Raw genomic sequence first — 23,697 nt, 5'->3', positions numbered from 1 at the left:
GTTTTTAATTATTTATTCTATGTTTATTAGATGTGTGTGCATGATTGTTCGCTCTATCTCTGTTGCCACGGTTACCTTCCTGATACGTTTGCACCTGCGCTTCAATGCAAATAGATTTTGAATGTTTATTATTCATTTGAAAGGCTTATTAAATAATTGTCCGATAATTTTCTCTCATTTTAGTTTGTTTTCACACATTTCCTACAAAATTTTGATAAATTTTTAAAGGTTTAGTTGGTAGTTTTGTGAGGACCGTGGAATTTATTAGACCATTTACATATAAAGTACTGCTCTAATTACAAATTTTCAAATTACTAAAAAAGTTCTGGAACAAATTAATTTTGTAAGTAAAGGTACGACTTTGTGTTTTATTTTTTTAAATCAATTTTGATAATTATTCAGAGGACGCATTAACTTTATATTAGTGTCTTAAAATACAACAGGCTAATATCAAATGTGATGCAGCCATACCTGGTGCATGGGGTGAACCGGTAGCATGTTTTTCCCCACGCCTGCATGTTACTTATTGTGTTTTTTTGTAATTATTTCAATTAACTGACATCCAAAACATGCAAAGTAGGTTGATATAAAATTCTAACTTGTTCGTATTTGTGATGCAAGAATCAAAGGTTGTTTGACTGCAAATTTTGTGATTAAATAAAAAATATAAAGTACAATGCAGAATCAGTGTCAATCTCTCACATGGTGCTCAGGGGTGAAAAATCCTTCCTTCTCCCACCACTCATACCATCTGGATTCCACATAATCTGGGCAGTATGCAGTTGGGAATGGAAGGTTTGTGTCTGCAAAAACACGTTCATATATAATCAAATCAATTTGAATTCTGCAGAAAGTGACAACATCGACACAGAAAACAATTACGAGGGGTGGGGGGTGTAATTTTGTCTAAACAAAAAAAAATCCTTACTTTTTCACCCTTACCTTTCTTTGCTCCTGGTGGTGTGTGCGTAGTGTAGTGGATTCGTTCCTTATCCCTCCATTTGATGGCATCTGCTTCAGCAGTCTGAAATCAAACGTCACTCATTCATTCATCTTCCGTACCGTGCATACGCGAAAGGGTTGCAGGGGTTCCTGGACCTTAACCCAGCTGACTTCGCGCGAAAGGCAGACGACACCCAAGACTGGTCGCCAGTCAGCCGTGGGGCACACAGAGAGATAAACGACAATACGCATCACAATCATATCGCCACCAAGGGAACGAGCCTGCGCCTGCCCGCACCCAAGTCAAGCGAGTGAACCTACGCTTCACATGGCGGTTTCAATGTGGATATTAATGTGTGAATAATTTTTCTTTGGTAATTTTTTTTTTCGTTCTCAGAGCTCAGAAATGAAAACACATTAATATAATTACTACTCACAATTTGTTGAGGGACTAGCATCATGTTTTCCTTCAGTTTTTTTCGCTTCTGCTTTTCAATTTGAAGACGAGATTGACAAATAGACTTGGACTCAGATATTTTTGAAGGCTTGAAGGAATTGCTGGAACAGAATCTGACAGATTCTTCCCATGTGCGCTTGAGAACAACATATAGCCTCCACATTTTGAATGGCCAGTTTCCACGCGCACTCGGGAAATAATGTGTATTAAAATACACTAAAAAGGCATGTTATCCTAATGAATGATATCACTTCTAAAAATATAGAGCAAAATCCACGATTAATAGGATCTATCACTTTCATGTTGTTGAGAACACCTTCAACGACCTTTAAATTTGTTTTCTTAGTGATGTCCGCATTTCTTCACGATTACTCATCAACGATTTAGCAACTTTTAATTGCGAAACGCCCGCGCTCAACATACATTTTAAAATGATTTGGTACGCTACATAATATTATTGATGCTTTATGTCAGCATGCTAATTTTTGAAGACGGTCCATTCTGGGTAACAACAGGAATACAGTCCATGTTGTCCGTCCACAAATATCCTCCGACATTGAAAAGTACAAATCGGAAATACACAATCTTGTGCATACCAAAATAAAAGATTTCTAGTGTACCATGTCAATAGCGCGACTAAATCAAAATATTTGCAGGGGTTATGAATAAAACAGCCATTTTATTATGCTTCCATTGTTTCATGCGCGCCACATCGCAAGCTATTATATTCAAAACTAGAACGCAATTTCGTAGAACGGTGATGCACTTCCGTCCCAATACAAGCTAACCCCTGTACATTGTTGTAACTTGACTTTTCGAGTGACCACAACCCATTCCGTCACGGTGCTCGACATATCTGGCCCAACTTAAGTCTACGATTTTGTCTTTGGTTTCATTTATGAAAGTTGGTTCTTATTGATGCCTTTGGGTGAACGCTGCAGCTCGCAATTTTTGGAAACCTTACTTAAAGTTGGCTAACGTGTGCGCTAGCAATTAAGCTCCACGGATGGCGGAGGTTCCTGGGACGTCAAGTGAAACGATAACGGAGACTGTTCAAACAAGCACACCGCCACCCCCTCAGCAGGTAAACTACTAAATGGTTGTCGTGATGATTTGTAGTTTCTGACGAATGGTCTTTATATAGCTTATAAACATTCCAGTTGTCCAAAAGGCCCCTCATGAACGTAACCTAACACGAACGTATGAAATGCTGTGTATTACCATGTCAATTTGGTTATTTCATGAGCAAATTTACCAGGATTAAGACAAACACTTTTTATTAGGGCATGCTGATGTGAGCAGTCAACATGATTTTGTTAAATTAAATATATGCAGATAAGATCAAACACTGGTATTTTTGGGTGGTAATTGTGCATTTTTTTTTTTTTAAATCGGAGACATATATATCATTTTTCGGCTCTGACTTTGGCTAAGAAACTTCAATCCAGTAATACCTTGATATACAAGTGTCCCAACATACGAGAAATTTGAGATACGAGGGAAATTCCGAGCAAAATTTTGCCTTGAGATACGAGACAAATTTGACATACGAGCACACGAGATGGTTTCCGATGCAGTCGTCCGGGTATGCGAGAGGCTGTTTATGAGAACATCTCGCCGCAACTCCCTCGTGTAAATGTCTCTATTGGCAATGGGCGGAGTTTGGTCACCAACACAAGAGGAGTATACTACTACCCGAAGGCAAGTGGTGGTGCGTTATCCTATTGTGAGGCCATTTATGAACATTTTCGGAATATTTTGAAGGGAAGTCAAAAGCAATCGACCCTCAATAGGTTCCTTTTAAAAACTGCAGATGAAATTCAGGGTGGAGGCAGGGCAAATAGAGCCAACCCGGGAGAAGAAAGGTATGAACATTTTAAACAAAATTATAATTAAATTTAGTGAAAGATTAGATTAAATTTGTTTTTGAGTGTGTATCATAATCCAAGTACATTTAAATTTGTTTATGTCATGAGCGCGTTGCCATGCAAAAAGTCTCTCCCTATCTATCTCGCGGTAAACCTTGGTATTTTCGGTTTCCTTCATGAATTCAGCGCAAAATTACCGTATTTTCACGACTATAAGGCACACATAAAAGTCTTAAATTTTCTCCAAAATAGACAGGTAGCCTTATAAGCCAGTGCGCTTTATATTTGGACCAATACTAAACATTTTATCACAATAAAATAAAATCAATCAATCGATTGGACAACTATTGCAAGCAGCCCCCCCGAATCTACTATTTTCCCGTAGAAAAAGTACTGCGCAGTGACTGCCGGGATATACTTTTTTTTGACAATCGTGGCCGGACTTTTGGCCGCTGGTCTTTTGGTCATCGCTCTTTTGGTCCCCGTTGGTCGCCGGTCTTTTGGTCGCCGTTAGGGTTAGGGCTATAGGGTTTTAGTTTTAGGGTTAGGGTTTAATATCTAAGTACATTTGACAACTCTAATCCTAACGGCGACCAAAAGACCGGCGATCAAAGACCATCGACCAAATGTCTGAGCACCTTTGTCAATACACCCAGTATGACGGTGAGCACACTAATTTGGTGCTCGCCGTCATTTCGGTTTTATTTACCAAAGAAATCCTGCCACCAGATTTTGGCGTCGACAGAGCATTCAAAGCTCAACTGCAAACTATATACATATATTATATATGCATGAATATCGAACTGCAACAGCAACAACTACGCCAAGCAGCCCCATACTCTATTTCACGTGCGCAGTGACTGCTGGGATATAGTGTTCTTTTGTCAATACACCCAGTATGACGGCGATTACAATAATTTGGTGCTCGCCGTCATTTCGGCTGTATTTACAAAATAAATCCTGCCGCTAGATTTTGGCGTGAACAGAGCATTCAAAGCTAGACTGCGAACTACATGTATATATTATATACTACAACCGCTGGACATCGGCATCAACTGGACTCTCAAAGCAAAGATGCGAGCAGCATGAGAGCAGTGGAGAGGTGACGGGGCGTTTTGGAAGACTCATTTGGGCAATTGTTTAATTTGGACACAAAAAAATGAAGACTTTGATGGTTTTGTGGGTGATGGTGACCTGAGTACACTGTAAAATGGCTAAATAAAGTACAGCCGAACTCAGTTTTGCTTCCGTTGCCTTTTTAATAACGTGTTTTTAGCGTGTGGTTGCACCGTGCACCGTTGCACTGTGCATTTGGTGCATGTAGCACGAAATTAGTGTGTACGCCGTCATCCTGGGTGTATTGACAAAATAACTTTGTATCCCAGCAGTCACTGCACACCGGAAATAACGTCTGGGGCTGCTTCCGTATTTGGTATTTCGCTATTGCGGTTCGATATTCATCCATATATAATATATATATGCCATGCCTGGCTGCGTTTAAAAAAACGGTGCATCCCTTGTGTGTAAAATACAGGAATAACAGTCGTTATTGACACTGCGGCTAAAAATATGATGCTCCTTATAGTTGTGAAAATACGGTACACAAATCAAACAGTCAGTAACCTGAAAAGCAGTGTCAGTGGAATTTTTTTAAATAATTTAAGCACAAAAAAAATATGCGAATTGAATTCAAGAATTCATCATTCACACGAGTCAAATAGGGAGGAAAAAAATATTTAAATTATAATCTTTCAACAGAAGAGTTATCAACATTTAAATAAAACTTTTGGATATATAAATAAAACTTGGATATGTAAACTTTAAATATTTGTGAAAACACAATTTGAACTGCAGTTTTTTTACATGTGAACAAAATCTGAAAAATAGCTGCTCTGAAGTGTCATTCAGTACTCCCAATTCAAAAGAGGAAGCTTATAATGCAAGAAATGATGCAATGGTGTACCATAAATGTCCTTCAAAAAAAGGGTTTAAAATGTTTTCGAATTCCTATGAATTATATTTATGAAGGAGTCTTGACCAACATCACCAATCAAGGTGAAATCAAATAATATATCTATGTTCTCAGGAAGGACGCAGTTTAACAATCAAATTAAGAAAGAGGAAAACCGAAAAAAAGGTGGAATGGTCCAGTGACACAGTTGACAACGAGCACTTGGGGAGGAGATCTTCAAAATGTAAGTAGCTCTCCCTTAACCTAGTATTTTTGCATAATAATAATAGTGGAGGAGAAAACAGAATAATGACAGTAATATTATCATGATTATTTATATATATATATATATATATATATATATATATATATATATATATATATATATATATATATATATATATATATATATATATATATATATATATATATATATATATATATATATATATATATATATATATATATATATATATATATATATATATATATATATATATATATATATATATATATATATATATATATATATATATATATATATATATATATATATATATATATATAGATATATAGATAGATAGATATATAGATAGATATATAGATATAGATATAAAATCATGATAATATTACTGTCATTATTCTGTTTTCTCCTCCACTATTATGGAAATTCCCTCCATTCCACTTATCTGCAAGCTAATTACTCCTAATCACCATCATCCGCAAATTGTTACAAATTGCTCTGCTGGATGTATTTAAGGACCAGTCTCCAAAAATTCAGTGTCATTTTGTCTGCGATACAAACTGTTCCTGGCCGTTGGCTTTCCTTGACTGAAGTTTCCCATTTGACATTTCTTCATCAACCAAAACTGCTCCTCTGATTACTCATCTGCTTAAGAACTCCATCTTTGCTAATGCCCACTCCACTTAACCTCTAATAAGTCCCATAATTGAACAAGCTCGTTACGAACTGATGAGTGACATGATTATGATAAATGGAGCTTCACGGAATTTCTTAGTCACTCACTAGCAACGATGGGGCTATGTTCGATGGTTGCAAGCATGTGAGAAAACCGTAAAACAGTCTCAGTGAAAATGAGATGAGTTTCAATCCCCATTGTTATCGAACAAGTCGTGACCGGACCAAACTTTCGAGCACCGAACAAATTGGTCTGCCCCATCTGTGGACCATGGAGTGAAAAGAAAACTAATTTTTCACTTTCTCCTTTTGCAGTTTTGAACATATATTTATCCCACTTCTGACACTTTGGTGTTGTTGCATTGTGGGATTCGGGAAATATTCATATATTAAAAGGGGTTTTTGTATTATTTTGTGTTAGAATGGAAAAGCAGCTCACCCATATGGAGGTAGGAGGAGGACAGAATACTGACAACTGTGGGTTTCAAATCGTGAGGTCAACCGCTGGCGTTTTAAACGCCACCTAAAACATAAACTTAAAAAATCAGATAATAAAAGTTTCTGCCCAGAACTCAGATTTTCAGTACTCTGTCTGAGCGCATGTTTTCAATACTTTTCAAATAGATTTCATGCATTTAGAAAAAAAACATTAATACGTCCCTAAATTACTTTTCAAATATAGCTTGGACATGATTTGCAAATCACTGTACAGTGGTAACTCTGCTTATCAATGTCTCTCGGTCTACTTGCCGAAAGACATTTAGCCGACTGACGTCTGGCCGAAGGCCAACCCGCCGAAGGGGCATCTGGCCGAACGTAGAATTAGCTGAACGACTAATTGGCCGACTGACTATTTAGCCAAAGTACATTTTGCCGACACGCTCGCCCCGCCCCTGGTCGTGTGTGTGTGTGTGGTTCTTCAACGAGGTGGCCGAAGTTTTATCAACCGCGGGCCATATACGGCCCGTTACTGGTAACATTCATTTGGAATATCAAGTTACAAATAACAATTGATTTAGAATAACAAGTTACAGATAACAACATTCATTTAGAATAACAAGTTACAGATAACAACAGTCATTTAGAAGAACAAGTTACAGATAACATTCATTTAGAATAACAAGTTACAGATAACATTCATTTAGAATAACAAGTTACAGATAACAACATTCATTTAGAATAACAAGTTACAGATAACAACAGTCATTTAGAAGAACAAGTTACAGATAACATTCATTTAGAATAACAAGTTACAGATAACATTCATTTAGAATAACAAGTTACAGATAACATTCATTTAGAATAACAAGTTACAGATAACATTCATTTAGAATAACAAGTTCGATATAAAGGCATTCATTTAGAATAACAAGTTACAGATAACAACATTCATTTGGAATAACAAGTTACAGATAACAACATTCATTTGGAATAACAAGTTACAGATAACTACATTCATTTGGAATAACAAGTTACAGATAACAACATTCATTTGGAATAACAAGTTACAGTTCAATTTATATCCCTCCTTTTCAGGTGTTAGAATACAAATATCATCATCAGTTACTCTTCACAGGGTTTGGAAAAAAACTAAGTCACTTGTCAAGGCAGAGGCAAAAACTCAAGTTTACTCAGGGGTGCTCGAGAAAATTCCTGTAGGTCCCTCTTAATGAGCGAACACAATTTTAAAGTCAAGAAATGTACATTTACCCAGAGAACTCGACATCCTGGGATTTGTCACACTTTGGAGGAGTGCAAGAATCTCCAGCATGGTTTGTCATGCGGTGATACTGTATAATTGTGTTTCAGGCTGCTGTATTTATGAGAAACCTCGACAGTTTGGCGAGTCATCCTCCGAGAGTGAAGGAGATGATGACAACGAAGGGTGTGGAAGTGCACACTGTATCCTGGGCCATGGACGGCGGGATCACGGACAGGGAGGGGGCAGAGGACCTACAGCACCCCCAAAGTCTGGAAGGTCACATGCTCATTAGGTAGCCTTACATGTTTTACAGGGTATTTGAATGGATGGATGTAGTTATCCATCACAGCAAAAGGTACAGGCCTACAGTTTAGTGCCAAGACAAACTTCAGGCTAACTTTTGTTCATGCGACTTCAACCATAAGTACCCGGGTTTACAGATATGTACCTGCGCTCTCTATTCCACCATCTATGGCTACATAGAAAGGCTCCTGTATTTCACAATTTTATTAGTATTATTTTATTTTGTTTATTATTGTTTTAAAAAATAAAATGAATCGTAATTTTAGAGAACCTATTAAGGGAGGGCAAAACTCAACATTAAGTCCACACTGGAACATATTCTCTGTTACAAATTAGGGGCACTTAATCATTATTTGAAAATCAGGCCTGACAAAAATATTTGTTAAAATTGCAGTGAGGTTGTGTTTTGCTTCATAATGTACATTTTGCGATCCAGTCATTAGTGCAAGGCGTCTGTTTTTTTTTTTTGCCGAAATTGTGGTTTTGTTTTATAAAGATTTACGACATTATTTGATTTAACCTTCTGAATGGCACACATTTCTGGAAGTATTTTGGTATGTTTCAACCTAAAAGAAAACAATAGTTCTTGGATTAAAATCATGTGTTTTGTGCTGAATTATTTTGCCGTTTATTATTCTAAACAAAGGTGAGTACAGTCTTAAATAGTGATATTATAAATAAAATGTTTTGTTGAAACAAAACCAGAGATGAATAACCAACCTAAAGTTGTAATTTGGATTTTTTTATTCTGCAATTTTCCAGAAAATATACCTGAGAAAGGACTTTCAAAGATTTTTAGTGACATTTATATGTTTAACATCAATTTCTCTTAAAATCATTGACAAAGAATTAATTAATTTTTTATTTTGCCATTTTTCATTTGAGAACAATTCTCCACCCCTGAGCAAAGTAGACTATCATATACAATATAAGGCACAAGATTAGTCCGGAAATTTCATCATTTCTTTTTCATTCACTTTTTTATTTAATGAGACTGGTATGATTTTGATGAAAATGCAATGGCAATCTTGCTCAACATAACATATTTGTAAATTACCCAAACTAAAGACAAATGACAAAAAACGGCAACAGGAGCAAAACTGTGTTTTATTGATGTAATGCATATTCACAGTAATAAATGCAAATCATTTATCACCTGTCAAAGTCCATCTTCTGTATCCGACATTAAAAGTTCGGCAAAGTGGGCGAGTTCGGCAACAATGCTGGGTTACATCTCATTATCAGGGTCAGAGTTGTCCCCATAGGGTTTTGTGATAGTCATTCCAGCTTTCACGAAAGCTCAAACTACAGTGCTCGCCGACACTTTGGCCAAGGCACTGACAATCTATTCTAAATCTTCACGTAACTCGTCCGACACGACCTACCACTTTTTTTTATGGAACTACTATGTTATATTGTTATTGTTAAATGAAAAACAACTCTTGCTCAACACTCCTACAGTCAGGCCAAAAGACAGTGATGCTGTCTTCCTGGAGCCTTGCTGTTTTTATGTATTTAACCAGTTACAAACATGGAAGATGACTCTCAGATTTTATACAATGCAGAGTAGAGAAGAACACGATCGGTTGTCATAATTTACTTGGCCTGGGCGATATGACAAATTGTTACCTCGATAACATTCCTTACTTTATTATTACAATAACACATTTTGACTATGAAATCTGAAACTTCAAACTTTTGTGAATAAATAAATTAATTTCTTTAATCGTTATGACAGTAAGTACATTACCTTACTTTAAAGAAATATATATGATTATTTTAAAAGTATATTTTTCTCTGTTGGGCAATAAATACAGCTCCCTCCTTACACTATGGAAATAATTATTATAAAAGCTGTAGATATTTTGACAAGGCATCTTCATTTTTATAAATATGCCTTCAAACCAAAAGTTGCCGTGCAATATGTGATCATATATGTTATAGTCCTTACTTTCATTCTCTGTTGCTGCTCTTGCTAACCATGCTAAATGATTAGCTGTTCCTCACTATCTTCTTTGCCTACTGATCCTTGGTCTGCAATGAGCATTCACACTGCATCAGAACATGCAAACTCCACACGGGTGAACTGATCTGGACCTGAACCCAGGACGAGTTGAAATATATTGGAATAATTGAGAATTAGTCATGATACCCCGGCGGGGCGTGGCAAAGTTGAACCCAGAATGCAACAAGCAGGAAAAAAGGCAACGGACATGTTGGTGCACAATTCAGGATTTTAATGCAAAGTTTTCAGTACAAAAACTGGGACAATGATATCAAAAACAAAACTGAGTGGAGAGGATGCACACTAAAGAAGAGGCAAAAACATGACTTACTTGAATGAGCCCAAACGAAACACTAGGTAATACTCCCACACTAGACATTTCAGACACTTAAATGCACACATGAGGGCTGATTACCAATCACACACACCTGGCCACATAAGAGAAGGGGATCTCAAGGGACATGAAGCGAAACGCAAAATCACCCAGACACCACACACTAGGCAAAACGCGCACACATCCAACCAAAACCCCAACAAAACGTGACAGGAGCCCTGCCCCCTTAAGGGACGAATCCCAGACATCCCAAAATCCAACACCAATAGAAAACCAGGGAGGGTGCTAGGGGGCCCCGGAGGAAGTCAAACGTGCTGTCCAAAGGGGAAAGAAAACAAAAACAACCCCCAAATGTCCAAAACCCAAAAGAGAAAAAAACCTTAATTATCGAGCTGGCCCTTCAGGGGATCGTCGCGCCCGGCTTGCGAAAAAGCGGCGAGTCAGCCCGTCAAAGGGTTGTCCTGGCCGACCCGCTAAGAATCGGCGAGCTGGCCCGCCAGCGCGTCGTCCCATTCGGCCCACAAGGAGGCGGCAAGCTGTCCCGTCAGGAAGTCCTCATGACCGGCACGCGAGGAGGCGCCTTGCCTGCTCGTCCGGGGAGCCCCGTTTGGCAGTAGCCAGGCATCTTGCCCTGGACAGTCTCTGGAGAGGCTACGGCATTGTCGCAGGCCGCCTCCACCTGAACGGTCTCCTGACCTGCGCGGCGGCAAAGTGCCAAAGTGACTCACCCAAAATCGTGGCATCTTCGCAGGTCGCCTCGCATGAAGGGTGATCATCAAAGTCATCGCCGAGGGGGTGTCCGCCCTCGTTGTCGCCGTTGCCACTGCCGAGGGGGTCTACGCCATCAGCCTCGTTGTCGCCTTCGGCGAGAGAGCTTACGCCCTCAGGCCTATTGTCGCCTTCCCCGAGAGGGTCTCTGCCCTTGGCCTCAAAGTCCTCGCCGTTGCCCAGAGTCTCCGTCCTCGGCCTCAAGGTCCATGCCAAAAGGAATGCCCCCGTCTGCTCCCCTGCCAAAAGGAATGCCCCCGTCGGGTCCCCTGCCAAAAGGATCGCCGCTGTCGGGGCCTCCGCCAAGAGGATCACTGCCGTCGGGGCCCCCGCCAAGAGGATCTCTACCGCCGAGGCCACTGCAAAGAGGATTGCTACCATCGGAGTTTCATCGTGGATTTTCACATTTTTGTTTTTTCTTATACTGCAGAAAAAATCTGCGATGTAGTAAAGCCGTAAAAGTGAAGAAGGATCAAAGTAAGGATATTAAACACAATGCTGCTGCTAATGTTCGATGCCATGTTTTACCCAGGCTCACGTGGGTTTTCTCCGGTTACTCCGATTTACTCTTACATCCCAAAGACATGCATGGTCGACTGGTTGAGCACTCAAAATTGCCCTAGGTATGTATGCTTGTGTTCACAATTGGTTGTCCGTCTCCTTGTGCCCTGCGATTGGCTTGCTACCGATTCAGGGTTTCCCTTGCCTGGTTCCCATAGTTGGCTGGGATAGGCTCCAGCACCTCCCGCGAACCCTGTGAGGGTAAGCGGCTCAGAAAATGAATGCAGGAAAAATTAAACGTGTATTATTTATACAGTTGTCCAATCAAACTAAATTTACATAATAATCAGTTCATAAGAAATGGTAACCCTATTGACCGGTTCCTTTACATCTAAATTTTCAAAACTTTTTTTCCCATTCATTCATCTTCCATACCGCCCATCCTCAAAAAGTTTGCAGGGGTTGCTGGAGCCTAACGCAGCTGTCTTCGGGCAAAAGGCAGATTACACACTAGACTGGTCGTTGGTCGGTCGTAAGGCACAAAGAGAGACGGAAAACCAATGACTTGCTCTCACATTCACAGTGCTACCGAGTGGGAATCATACCCAGACTGCCCGCACCAAAGACAGGTGGAAAAACCCCTGCACCATTGGGTTGCCTTTTTAAAAAATAATAAAATAAATAATACAGTTATAATAGTGTATTTTATAAAGTATGATCAATACAGCAAAATTTATTTACTGTTTCTTATTTATTCGACCCAGAGCATATCATCAGGGAACGCCCACTTCCTGAATTCTGGTTGTGAGATCACAACAAGAACTTGTCTAAATTTCTAGTGCTGCGCGAGATAGTACATGTTGACAGAATGACAAAACAGTCGCTCGACTACTAGAAAATAGCTTTTGTGCAGCACATTCTGGATGTTACCTCTTTTCTTCAGAGATTTTTTTGAGTCCGCCAAGGATGCTGAGAAGGTAAGACTAAATTGTATTTAATTTCATTTTTAAGCCCTTACTGATGGATTTGTGTCCTAAATATTGTTTGTCATCATTTTTCAAGTCATTTGCTATAGAATTCCATTGCAAATTTTAACAGATAGTTAATTTCAGTAGAGACAACAAGCACCAAAGAAAAGGATTTGAATAGCTGGAGGAGGTCTTGGGTCCTGCGCTATGATTTTTGTATTGTAATAATGTTGTCGCTGGGATGGCTGTCAATGAATCATCATGTTTCAGTGCCACGACATCGCATCAATTTGGACTGAGTGCTTTCAGTGAGCACTGCTGCCTTTTACCAATTTTCAAAGATGAAACTTTTTGATTCGCGGGCCACAATGGGTTCTAACATTTGACAAAGAGGCCAGACCAGGAGCAGATGGATAGATTGTTTTGGTAATCTCAACCCATTGGAAAAAAAATACACATCTTGGGATATGGAGAAAACATGTGCTTAAATTTCAGATTGTCAGGAGCGGCTCGTTTGCCCCTCCTGGCCTGCCGTCAGGTCAGAGCAGCTGTAAACAATCCTCAATTACTTCCTGTGGTGGGTATTTAAGTGCCACGGTAAGTGGCGGTCACTGTCGGATCGTCTGTGTATGTCCATGGATAACTTCTTGCGTGACACGTCGTTCTGTCCTGCGTCCCCGCGAATGCGTCTAACTTCCCCGGTCACGCCACGATGTCGCGGCACGATCGTTTAACAAATGAAAATGAAGAAAAGTATTAGAACCAAATATCTGACTTTGGAACACTAAAAATCTAATTAATAAAAGATGCCTTTTTTAAAATGACTAACCATTTCTCTTTGAAAGCATGGAAAGTTCTATAATCGTTAAGGTTATCACCATCACTCTCTTCCTGGTTGTCTTTTTTTTTTAATTCTATTTTTTTCAAAAAAATGATAGCAGATGCAGCTGTACTTCTCCTGCTTCTTCTATTCAATGTGTCCACGGTGCCAAAATACATCAATGACCAGTGCAGGGATGAAATCGTGGCATCAAGTCATTCTGTGGAATGGAATTACATATGGATTACCGCGGACTGTTTATTCGGAGAACGTGGTCATCATGGAGACACTTTCAATTTTAATTGGAAGTGTTGTTGGTCTCCATTTCTAGCCATCGCATCAAAGTCTGGATTTAGTTCTCTTGTGGCAATTCTCAGAATTGATCTGAGGTGTTGTCTGTTAACTTGGATCTATGGCTGACTTTGTTGATGTTCATGATGCTAAAGGTCTGTCCATACACGTAGGTCGAGCCGAATGACAGCTGCATCTTCTGCGCTGTCTGCCGACGCATTGGAAAGGTTGCTTTCTTGTGAAGCATGGAAGTTATTTAGTTTCAGAGAGTTTAACTTCTAATTAAAAACAGGGTCGGCTGAAGGTAGGTACGTTTGAGCTGCAGCTCTGCTGGAGCAGTTTTGGGGTCTTGTGACAGAGGACAGGCCACCAACTGAAATGACTTGTCAATTTCGTCAAAACCCAAGCTTCACATTTTTGATGACAGCAGGTCAAACAATTCCTCTCCCCGTGTTTCTCCTTTCAGAGACTCCAGTGTCAGACTCCTGGGTCCTTGTTGAATTGTGCTCTTGATATCTTCATCTATCAGTTCCACACAGCGGGTCACTATCCGTCATGATAACTCATTTTCTCAAATTTGTCTGTGCTCTCCGGGCACAAAATACCTGCTGTCTCCACCATAGATTATTTTAAAAACTCACCCTCAGACAGTGTTTTGCTGGCCTTTGCCATTTAGAATGAAAGCATAAAACTGACCTTGGTACTTGACTCTTGAATGGCAGTTTGATGGTGGAAAAACAACTTTGTTGGACTTTAAAATTAGCTGCCAACTTTAGAGCTGCAGCTTGCCCTTTTTTTCTTGACAGGTTGCCTGCATAGTTAGCATGCTTTGTGGCAAAGTGCCAGCCAATATTATACTCTTTTAAAAACCACCAGTTTCAAGGCATATTAGGCAAACAGTTGATTGACGTTCAGCGAAAATATATGTATTTGTCCACTCCATATTGAACATTCAATATTTTATGTCTACATTCATTTTCTTAAGTCTGCTCATCTTTAAAAAGGAGCTGATGAGCCGAGAAGGGTCAGAGGGTAAAGTGCAAACGTGCAGAAATAGGCCTCTACGTCCCCTCAACAAAGTCAATGCATCTACAGTGCTAACTAGTGGAAACCATTAGAATTGCAGGGGGAAATAAAGGTTTATTAATTTAGTATTATCAAGTTCGACGGGCGGGATTAAAACGTTTAATGGGCCGCATGTGGCCCCTGGGCTGTAGTTTACCCATGCCTGTGTTAGCACATTTGCCTCAGTTTTGAGATTGCGGGTTCAATCACGTGGGTTCTGACCTTTGTCTCTGGAGTTTATGATCTCACAGGGCTTGCGTGGGTTTTCTCCAGATACACCGATTTCTTCCCACATTCCAAAAATATGCATGGTAGCCCCTTTTGAACACTCAAAATTTCCTCTAGATACGAGTGTCCGCATGAAATGTTACATTCCCTGTAACCCTTGTGAGGATAAACTGTATAGAAAATTAAGAAGTTTCCTCATGTTATTGTCCATCGCTGGTGTTTCGACTCCCCGTGATGGTAAGATATACCAGGGAGTTGCAACTACCACAGCAGAAGTATTCTGTCAATGATGAGTCAGACACACACTGCAAGTAGCCATCAGTAATTCATTAACAACAAAGTCCACCAAAACCTGGACTATGGAATAACATAGGGGAAGCAAATGATACTAAAGTGGCACCCTCAAATAAAAATCGTAAAAAAACACCCTCCCAGACAGGTGTTCAAATGAACACTAACAAAAATATAGTAAATAAGGCTGAAGGGTGCCACTGTCAAAACTGATGTAATCAAACTCTAGACAGGAGAATAAACTACGTGTATAAATGCAACAAACTATATGTATACCCCAGGGTGTCTAAACATATCTCAAGTCCCCCTATGCAACCCAAAATCATTAAATTTGTCAACATAAATACTCAATATAATATCGGGTGCAGCTGGGGCAATCAAAATTTACTTAACACTAAACAATGTGCTTTCTAAAGAAAGTAAGGACTCCACTGCCTCAGCATTTACAATCGCAGGCAGTCAAGGGAGTCAAAGTCAAGAATCAAGAGTAAACTGACAAATAAAAAGGTTTAAATACGGACAGGAAGTGAATCTTGAGGAGGGATGATGGGGAAGTAGTCACAGCTGTGTTGGCCTGGGCAGGGCTTTGCCACAGGGTTGGAACCACAGCTCCATGTACCTGCAGATGACAAGAAACAACACACCCTACTACATAGTGTGTGTCCAGGCTTACAGCCGTAACATCTGGTAAAATCCTAAATATATTAAATTGAACATAATCCTAATTTAGTTTATTATTTTCAGCCTTTTGTTCATTTTTTGTGCGCTCTGAAATAACATAAAACAAGAGGTGACCATTGAATAGGCTGTTATTATGGAGTTAAAAGTGGAAAAGGGTGGAATTGTGGAAAAGGGAAACACTTTTTTAAATGCATGAATGGTTGAGAACCATAACTGTGGTTATACCTCTTTGTGATACAATCAGCTTGATCCCATATTTAAACACATCTAGTGAGGGTGTCGCTACTATCATAATAATAATAAAATTATAATGGAACCCTGAAATTTAATCCCCAAAAGTGGTACAGTTTGGAAGCAGTTTTTGGCCAAAGAGCATCGGAAGTGTTTCGCTTTATCTATAACCTGATTAAAAGATACATATAATATTGACCTCTAACAATGCCAAGAAAAAGCCACACACTGACTATACTACAATAATTAAGAAAACAATAGCAACTGAAGTCCCTGTAAAAATTGTTGTTATAGCATATAATGGTAGTGAACTATGAAAAACTAAGTGTAACAAATACTGTATTTTCTCGTATATGCCCACCATATAAGCTGGACCCTTAAAATTGCCTTAAAATCGTAAAATTTTACAATTTCTCTCGTATAAGACGCCCCCCGTTATTCACAATTTTCACCTCCATATGAATGGTTTTAATAGGGAGTTCAAATGTGTTACTCTGAAGGGAAAATCGCACGTGGTATTTCTGAGATACCGTATGAATCGAAAGGATCGTCTGCTGTATTGCATATTATTTGGGTCATTATCATAAGGAAGTTAATATGCCTGTCTTTGTGAATGCAAAATAGAAAATTATTCAAATTGAAAAAAGAATGAGTAAGTCTATCTTGATGAGAACCTGATGGTTTTTAAAGACAGAAATTACAATTTTCTTACCAGAAGTTTAAGATGTTGTGGCGGCCATATTGCTTCTAATTTCGAAACATCTTGAATCTTTCAATGGTTCATGTTAATGTAATCGTTGTCCCTTTGAACAGCAATAAAAGGGAAAAAAATCAAAGCAGAATTTTGTTTTATTTCATAATCACAAATGTACAATCATTTTCTTTTTGGGCTCCAAAGGGGTGTTGCCTGCACGTAGACATTCAAAAAGGCAGTCATGTGAGCAGTACACTCAGGAAGTGTGTCAGTAGCTGTCTAGTGTTCACAAAGTCTCTGGGTGCAATAATAGCATGAGATGCACATTATGCAGGTATTAGAATGTGTTGACATTGGTATGACATGTATCAAGGCTACGCGCGTCTGGCCACTCAGAGCACGCTGTGAGAGCAATGGCAGGCACACATTTTTTTCACATTTTATGCAAGATTTGTTTTTTTTAATGTCATTCCTAAACATCAAAATGAATTTTGTTTAGCGTTTTATCTGTTTATCTTTTTGCTATTTTGAAATGAATGCCCGTATCGTCTGCATTGTCTTGCACTATGGCATTTCGTCTGTCAACTTGCAGTTTCGTGCATGTCACGTCTAATTTGTGCACATGTAAGCCATACCCTGGATTTATTTTTGCAACAAATACAGCTTATATGCGATGAAATATGGTAATGGTAATGAGTAGTCAATAGGAAACACGTGTAAGATATATATGAGGTAAGTGTTACTTCATATATATCTTTGAGAAAAAATTCAATTTAAATAAACACAACTTAGTTTTTGAACGTTAGAGGAAACAAGTGTTACCGTAACACTTGTTTCCTCTAACGTTCAAAAACTAAGTATTGCGTTTATGAAAATTGTATTTTCTCTCAAACCTATTAAGATAAGGAATATAAAATAAAGTGTTCCCATTTAGATGTGGGTTTTTGTTGCCTGTTCATGTAATAATGGGTTTTGTAATAGTTTGGGCCTGAAATAACCAAGTTGACTTTATATTTGTTTCCATTTGTTCCCCTAGAAATTCAATCGTATTATCAGAAATATTATTAATACATGATGTGTAGGAAATTGCTCCAACTTGAACACTGGCGATATAAAACTACTTTTTCCGGCCAACCCGAGCGGTGAACTAAGTGGACTGAGCACATTGGAGGAAGTCGAGCAGCCGTTAGGATGATTGAATTGAATGCCTTTATTGTATTATAATACAAGCACAATGAGATTTTAAAATTACTTTGTTATATATCAATCAATACATGTTACTAAAGACTGCGTTGACCAAGTGTAAAATGTTTTGCCAATAAAGCATTGTTAACAAAGATATAGAAACAAAAACAACATTCTTTCAGCGTTTGTGGTCTTGGCGTCGCAAAAGTGCACCACCAAAAACTTTTGGTTTGCATAATTTCAGATTATATATTATTTTTTCATATCGTTACTTGCTTGCAGAGTCGTGGGTTGTTAATGTAAGATACTCACCATTCAGTGACGTGGGTGTGATGAGGATTTTAATTTTGTATTCCAACTCGTCGCAAGATAAATACAATGAGTCTACTCGTCTACTTCTGTTTGCCATTGAGTCATTTGCTCTTTCCCGGATCCTTGGTTTCCCTAACTTCATTCGTTTCAACTAAGAAGAGGAACATCACATAAATTATGTTTATTGTACAATTTCAATAGTTGTGGCTTTATGTGAATGTTAATTTATTTTTGAATACTTGTTGAAAAAAATTCCATCAATTAATTAGTATGTAAAAATTTGTTCTAGTTGGACTTTAAAGTCTGTCTGCTCTTATGCTGCATGCTTTTGTGCTTTTCTTACAAAAATGACATTTTGGTAAACTTGAGCACAATGTTTGTTATTTTGAGCAAACTTGAAGGGATATTCAAAATACCACAAACTGAGAAATTATCATTGGTGACAAATTAGAGCAGTATGTCTCACAATTCTTTGGCAAAGGGTGCATTTCAAGTGCCTTCAAATGTCCTATGTAGTAGTAGGTGGTCCTCCTGTTGGCGTCAAGTGGTGACAAGAAAGATTAAAAGCATAGTGTTCTCGTGAACGTGTCAATCAATGTACAGTTCATTTTTAAAGCCTAATGGCCTGAGAGGGTGGGACAAGAAATCTTGCTGTTCTCGCTGCTGTAAAATCCAATACTTCATAATGACGTATCAATCAGCTAGAATTTAACACCTATGAAGGAAAGAGCAGTTAGTCAATGTGGATTTGGAGACAACTAAGATATAATTACCTGTCTGAGCAGGACCATAGTAACATAACTAGACAATCATTCTGCCTAAACTAACAAAACACAGAAAGTAAATGTTTATGTTTTTACTCAACACAATATTAAACAATCACAGTGAAGGGTAGAAACTTGAAAAATGAACCCATCAGCTATTTACAAAGAGCTATTTGTGCCAGTAGTCAGATAACCTGGGATCCAATCAATGGGACTAATTAGGATGTGCTGGTTAAAGATGCCCTGGCCTATAAAAAAGAACACAGCAATTATGGGTTTGCTGGTGTCATGAAGCCTTGGATGATGTGAGCCAGGTCACACAGAGAAGCACTCTAAGAAGCCCTGTGATCAAGAATAATTTGCATCACGCTGAAACGTGTTCCCCAAAAGATTTAAAAAACCTTGATGTTGACGTGGCCATGGTAGCAAACACTGTACAACTGGAGAGTTCAACACTGTTCCACTCTGAGTAAGTAAGGATTACTGAGGGAACAGCGCAGAATGATCAATGAGTTAAAAAAAATATCCTGAAAGTCAGAGACGTTTGGTTGGGGTTATTGAATCAAAAGGAGGGTCAACAAGTTATCAAATCCCAAAGTTTCTGTTTTCCACTCTGCACTGTGAATGTTTAAATCAGTAATTCTTAACCTTGTTGAAGCTACCGAACCCCACCAATTTCATTTGTGCATTCATCGAAAAACCACCAGTTTCATATTCATCTTTACCGAACCCTACTTTAGTGTAAAATAAAAAAATAAAAAATTCAAATTCAAGATATATAAATTACTCGCAGCACTTATTGGCCAAGCAACGTTACGTGATTATCTGCAGTCAGTGATGGTCAAGCGGAGCATGTTATTGTGAATAGACAAGATGAGTCCATGTGTCTTGACTTCCATGGCAAAGGCTCCATTCACCAAACCCCTGAGACCGACTCACCGAACACAGGTTAAAAGCCACTGGTTTACTTGTTGTCTTTCATAAAAACTATTGAAGAATATGACATATTTTAACCATATAATCTAATGAAGACCATGATGTGTTTTACTCATTCATTTTATTATAGCTGCATCATTTCTATATATTGCTGTTGTATGATTATCAAATGAAGATATATTCTGCTTATTTATTTTAGTATAGCTGATTCATTTTGTATGTTACTGTTGTATTATTGAGCACTGGTTTTAACTTAGTATCACACAACTGTTGAGGTTCCCCTAAAAGGAGGCCTTTACAAATGCGTCCAAATTCCTTGTGCCTTTACAAAGAACAGGCCCTTTGTCCAAAATCCTTGTGAGGTTGATTAACAGGAGGCTCCAAGGCAGTCCAGCCTGATAAGGGAGACGACCGGTGCTGACCTCCAAGGCCAACAAGATGCGTGGACAATGGACAAGGGAATCCTGAGCAAAGACAGACAGACTCTTGGACAGTCGTGAATCTGTCAACATCGTGTTGTTAATCAGCTAATGAATATTCATTTTTATATTACTATAACCGGGAAAACTTGCGTGTGGACACAGTTCTTCTCATCTTCCGCTGCGCATAGACACACTCAGGGGGCTTATTACTTGGGAGAGGGACCCGAAGCTCTGTATAGATGTATTTGTTAGGAATAAACCATCTGTGGATCCACTCTCTCTGGCTTGGTCTGTCTCCTCCGATGCTGAACATGCTCCAATTGTTAGACGGGATAAAACAGAGTTAAGGAATTGGAGTCAGGTGCTAAAACTTTACGTCTAACACTAAACTCGTTTTTTGTTTCATAATAGTAGTTTACAAAGACTGTTTGTCTTGACAGTTATTTGACTAAAATGAAGATCAGAACATTTGAGCAGCCAAATAAGCAAAAATTCTAATATAATCCTGAGCCATTCTCATTTTCTCTTGCAACTATTCACGTCTTTTTTATGGTTGATAACTTGAATAGTTCAAAAGCAATAAAAAAGGGCAGCCACATTAAAGCCAATTCAAGTTAAATATTTTAGAGGATAGAATGAATGAATTTTTGTTAATGGGTTTTGTAGCAATTCAAGTTAAATATTTTAGAGGATAGAATGAATGAATTTTTGTTAATGGGTTTTGTAGCTTTTACACTTGCTATTCAATGGTAAACCAACAAATAGCACAAGTCTTTGTGGTTATGTTTATAAGATCAAGCTTTAATCGACTATGAAGGTCTTAATTACACGTAACCGATCAGCTCATATAATAACCAAAGGCACTTTTCATTCAACCACAAAGATAACCAAGCAAACAGAGAACAAACTAGTGATTGTGCATTATTTTTGTGTAGTGTGAATTTCAGTGGCTGTATACAGTAAAGTGGCAGTTATTTCGAGATTTACTGCATTTGTAATCGCTGATGTTAGATATGATCCAGTAATTTTGTTTAAATATCACAAACTGCTTGAAGTGATCTTATAGGAGAACAATAATTCCACTTACCAAGTTCATGTCATCTTTATTTTATCACTTGTGGGAATAAATTCTTTTCTGTCTTCCTCAGCCACTTCGCTTTCTCTGTTCTCCTCCTCCAGTTGTGTCTTTTCTTCATCTAGTCCAAGGAGAACACTCTTTTTTAGGCTAACAGAGATCACTAATGCTTGCACAATACCATAGATAAAAGCAAACTCAGGCAGATGCTCTTGGATCAGCCAGAGGACTCCGGCCATTCCCACTGTAGATACAAAAAACATGGCCATCCCATGTAGCCAAAGCCTTAGTGGTCCCTGGATCCCAAAGATTTCTAAAATCAACTTGACGGGGGGTGACACAATCCAGAGGAATCCCACAACGAATAGGTCAAACAGATGGCGGAGAAAGTTGAAGCAGATCTCATAGTGCTCTGGAAACAATTCCACATTCCAACTGTGTACAAAGAGTCGAAAGGGAGATGGCAGCCTGGAATGTGGCGTCGGGGAAGGAGGAGGTGTCCCATAGTCTGATAAGTCCCCGTCAATTTCCAGATCACAGTTCCTGCTAAAATGTTTTGATTCCTTGAATCCACTTGGCTGTGTCATTCTTGTCCAGGGTAAGAAAGGGGTAGAAAGATATTTATTCCACCATCTAGGAACATGGTCAACAGCCGTTTCCTCTCCCATCTGTTTTCCAGCGCCGAGATCTTCATTTTCCACGGGTTGTGGATTCTCCTGTGCTTCACAGTACTCTTCCTCTACCGGTGTAATTTCTTCTTTTTGTCTTTCACTGGCCTGCTGAAGCTTTTTATCCTCTGTTTTGCCCAATGAAGTCTTATCTGGCAGTCCACTGCTACCCCAGGAGCGCACCCAGCCCCATGCTCTTCCTACCACAGATGCCATTATTCCTCTAGGAATTGTAAAATGCTTAATTCCTCTTGTCTAAAGGTTTGTGTCGTAATTAAAGTTGATTAGAAAAATGTATTAGTAGCAGGCGGGACAAGACACCAGTGCAGCTCCATATAATTGCGCTGCACTGTTGTGAAACTTTAGCGTCGAAAAAACGCGTCTAAACGATAAACTTGTTAATGCTAGTCTCCCTATATAATGGCTCCGCAACTTGCAGCTCAGGTAAATTGAATGCGGAAGTATATTGGGATACGTTTCTGTTCGTCGATTTGACGTCGTCAATGTCATGAAGCCTACGTTATTGTTCCTCAAGCTTGTCCAACTCTTTCCGAGTTATGATCGCTGTTGTACCCCGCAAACCTGTGAATAGAGTGGGAATGTTCAGTCTCGTAAATTTCTTTTCCACGCAATCATTAATGCTAACGTCGCACAAGCACGTATATAACATTAGATGTTTGGATGAGGCTATTTCGGACAACGATTGCAGTAGAGCAATGTCGTGGCATTGTCCTCTTCGTATATCTAACATAGAAGGGCCCACATAGTATTAACATATTCATCAATTCGAAAAGATCACCTTGCTCGACGTTGACTGAGAGCTGCTGCTAGCTTGTATGGCAGTTAGCTTGATGCCTGGTAGGCTGTCTGAATGACTGGCGGAAAATTCAATGTATTCTTAAAAGGACTGCATCATGAATCCAAAACCGGACAATAAATCGCAAATGCAGCGCAGAAAACAATGAGGGCGGAATCCAACTCCTTCAAAATAATTGCCAACCTTCTCCGTGGCACTTGTGCGTCTGGTATAAACAAATGTAAACTCACGCGTTCCTTTCCATTTGACCACTACTCTACAATCGATAGCGTTCCATCATAAATAGAATCATTTTAAGAAACGAAGGTTCAATGTAATTTACAAGCTGCAACAGTTAACAGGCATAAAATTGTACCAACTAAACTTATGGGCCTGTCAATGTAGATTACACCAGCAAAAAAAAAAAAAAGTGATTATACATTCGGAGGGGATATAGCCAGAAAATGTTAAAATATACTCCTTTAATGACACTAATGACTACATACAATAATGTATTTAA

At 38.8% G+C, this 23,697-nt stretch overlaps 3 protein-coding genes across 5 annotated transcripts in view; 1 reads left to right on the top strand and 2 right to left on the bottom strand.

Annotated features, from left to right (window-relative positions):
- The window catches only part of vars2 (valyl-tRNA synthetase 2, mitochondrial), a 46,771-nt gene extending 44,813 nt beyond the window's left edge, over window positions 1-1,958 (bottom strand). For both annotated transcript variants that reach the window (XM_077743412.1, XM_077743413.1), the window contains exons 1-3: window positions 1,380-1,958; window positions 943-1,024; window positions 703-803 (exon numbers count right to left, since the gene is read on the bottom strand). In XM_077743412.1, coding sequence (XP_077599538.1) covers window positions 703-803; window positions 943-1,024; window positions 1,380-1,562 — 366 coding nt within the window. In that variant the 5' untranslated portion in view covers window positions 1,563-1,958. The remainder of the gene's footprint in view (window positions 1-702; window positions 804-942; window positions 1,025-1,379) is intronic.
- Window positions 1,959-2,161: 203 nt separating this feature from the next.
- On the top strand, window positions 2,162-9,294 carry ppp1r11 (protein phosphatase 1, regulatory (inhibitor) subunit 11). The gene is made up of 3 exons (XM_077743414.1): window positions 2,162-2,483; window positions 5,354-5,462; window positions 7,947-9,294. Exons 1-3 carry the CDS (start codon window positions 2,406-2,408, stop codon window positions 8,129-8,131), a joined length of 372 nt encoding a protein of 123 aa, XP_077599540.1. The 5' UTR covers window positions 2,162-2,405; the 3' UTR covers window positions 8,132-9,294.
- An 8,920-nt stretch (window positions 9,295-18,214) lies between these two features.
- Window positions 18,215-23,421, bottom strand: c21h6orf47 (chromosome 21 C6orf47 homolog). Of its 2 annotated transcripts, none has more exons than XM_077743837.1 (3): window positions 23,181-23,420; window positions 21,726-22,963; window positions 18,215-19,231 (listed from the first exon to the last, which is right to left on the bottom strand). In XM_077743837.1, the coding sequence occupies exon 2, from the start codon at window positions 22,595-22,597 to the stop codon at window positions 21,731-21,733; it is 867 nt and encodes a 288-aa protein (XP_077599963.1). In that variant the 5' UTR covers window positions 22,598-22,963; window positions 23,181-23,420; the 3' UTR covers window positions 18,215-19,231; window positions 21,726-21,730. The 2 variants fall into 2 exon arrangements, with proteins under 2 accessions (XP_077599963.1, XP_077599964.1); XM_077743838.1 differs by lacking the exon at window positions 18,215-19,231 and adding an exon at window positions 20,321-20,952 and having other exon boundaries at window positions 23,181-23,421.
- Window positions 23,422-23,697: the final 276 nt, after the last annotated feature.

The sequence above is a fragment of the Stigmatopora nigra genome, chromosome 21 (assembly GCF_051989575.1).
Source record: "Stigmatopora nigra isolate UIUO_SnigA chromosome 21, RoL_Snig_1.1, whole genome shotgun sequence".
In the NCBI taxonomy this organism is placed as follows: domain Eukaryota; kingdom Metazoa; phylum Chordata; class Actinopteri; order Syngnathiformes; family Syngnathidae; genus Stigmatopora; species Stigmatopora nigra.
This window is presented reverse-complemented; position numbering and strand designations above follow the sequence as displayed.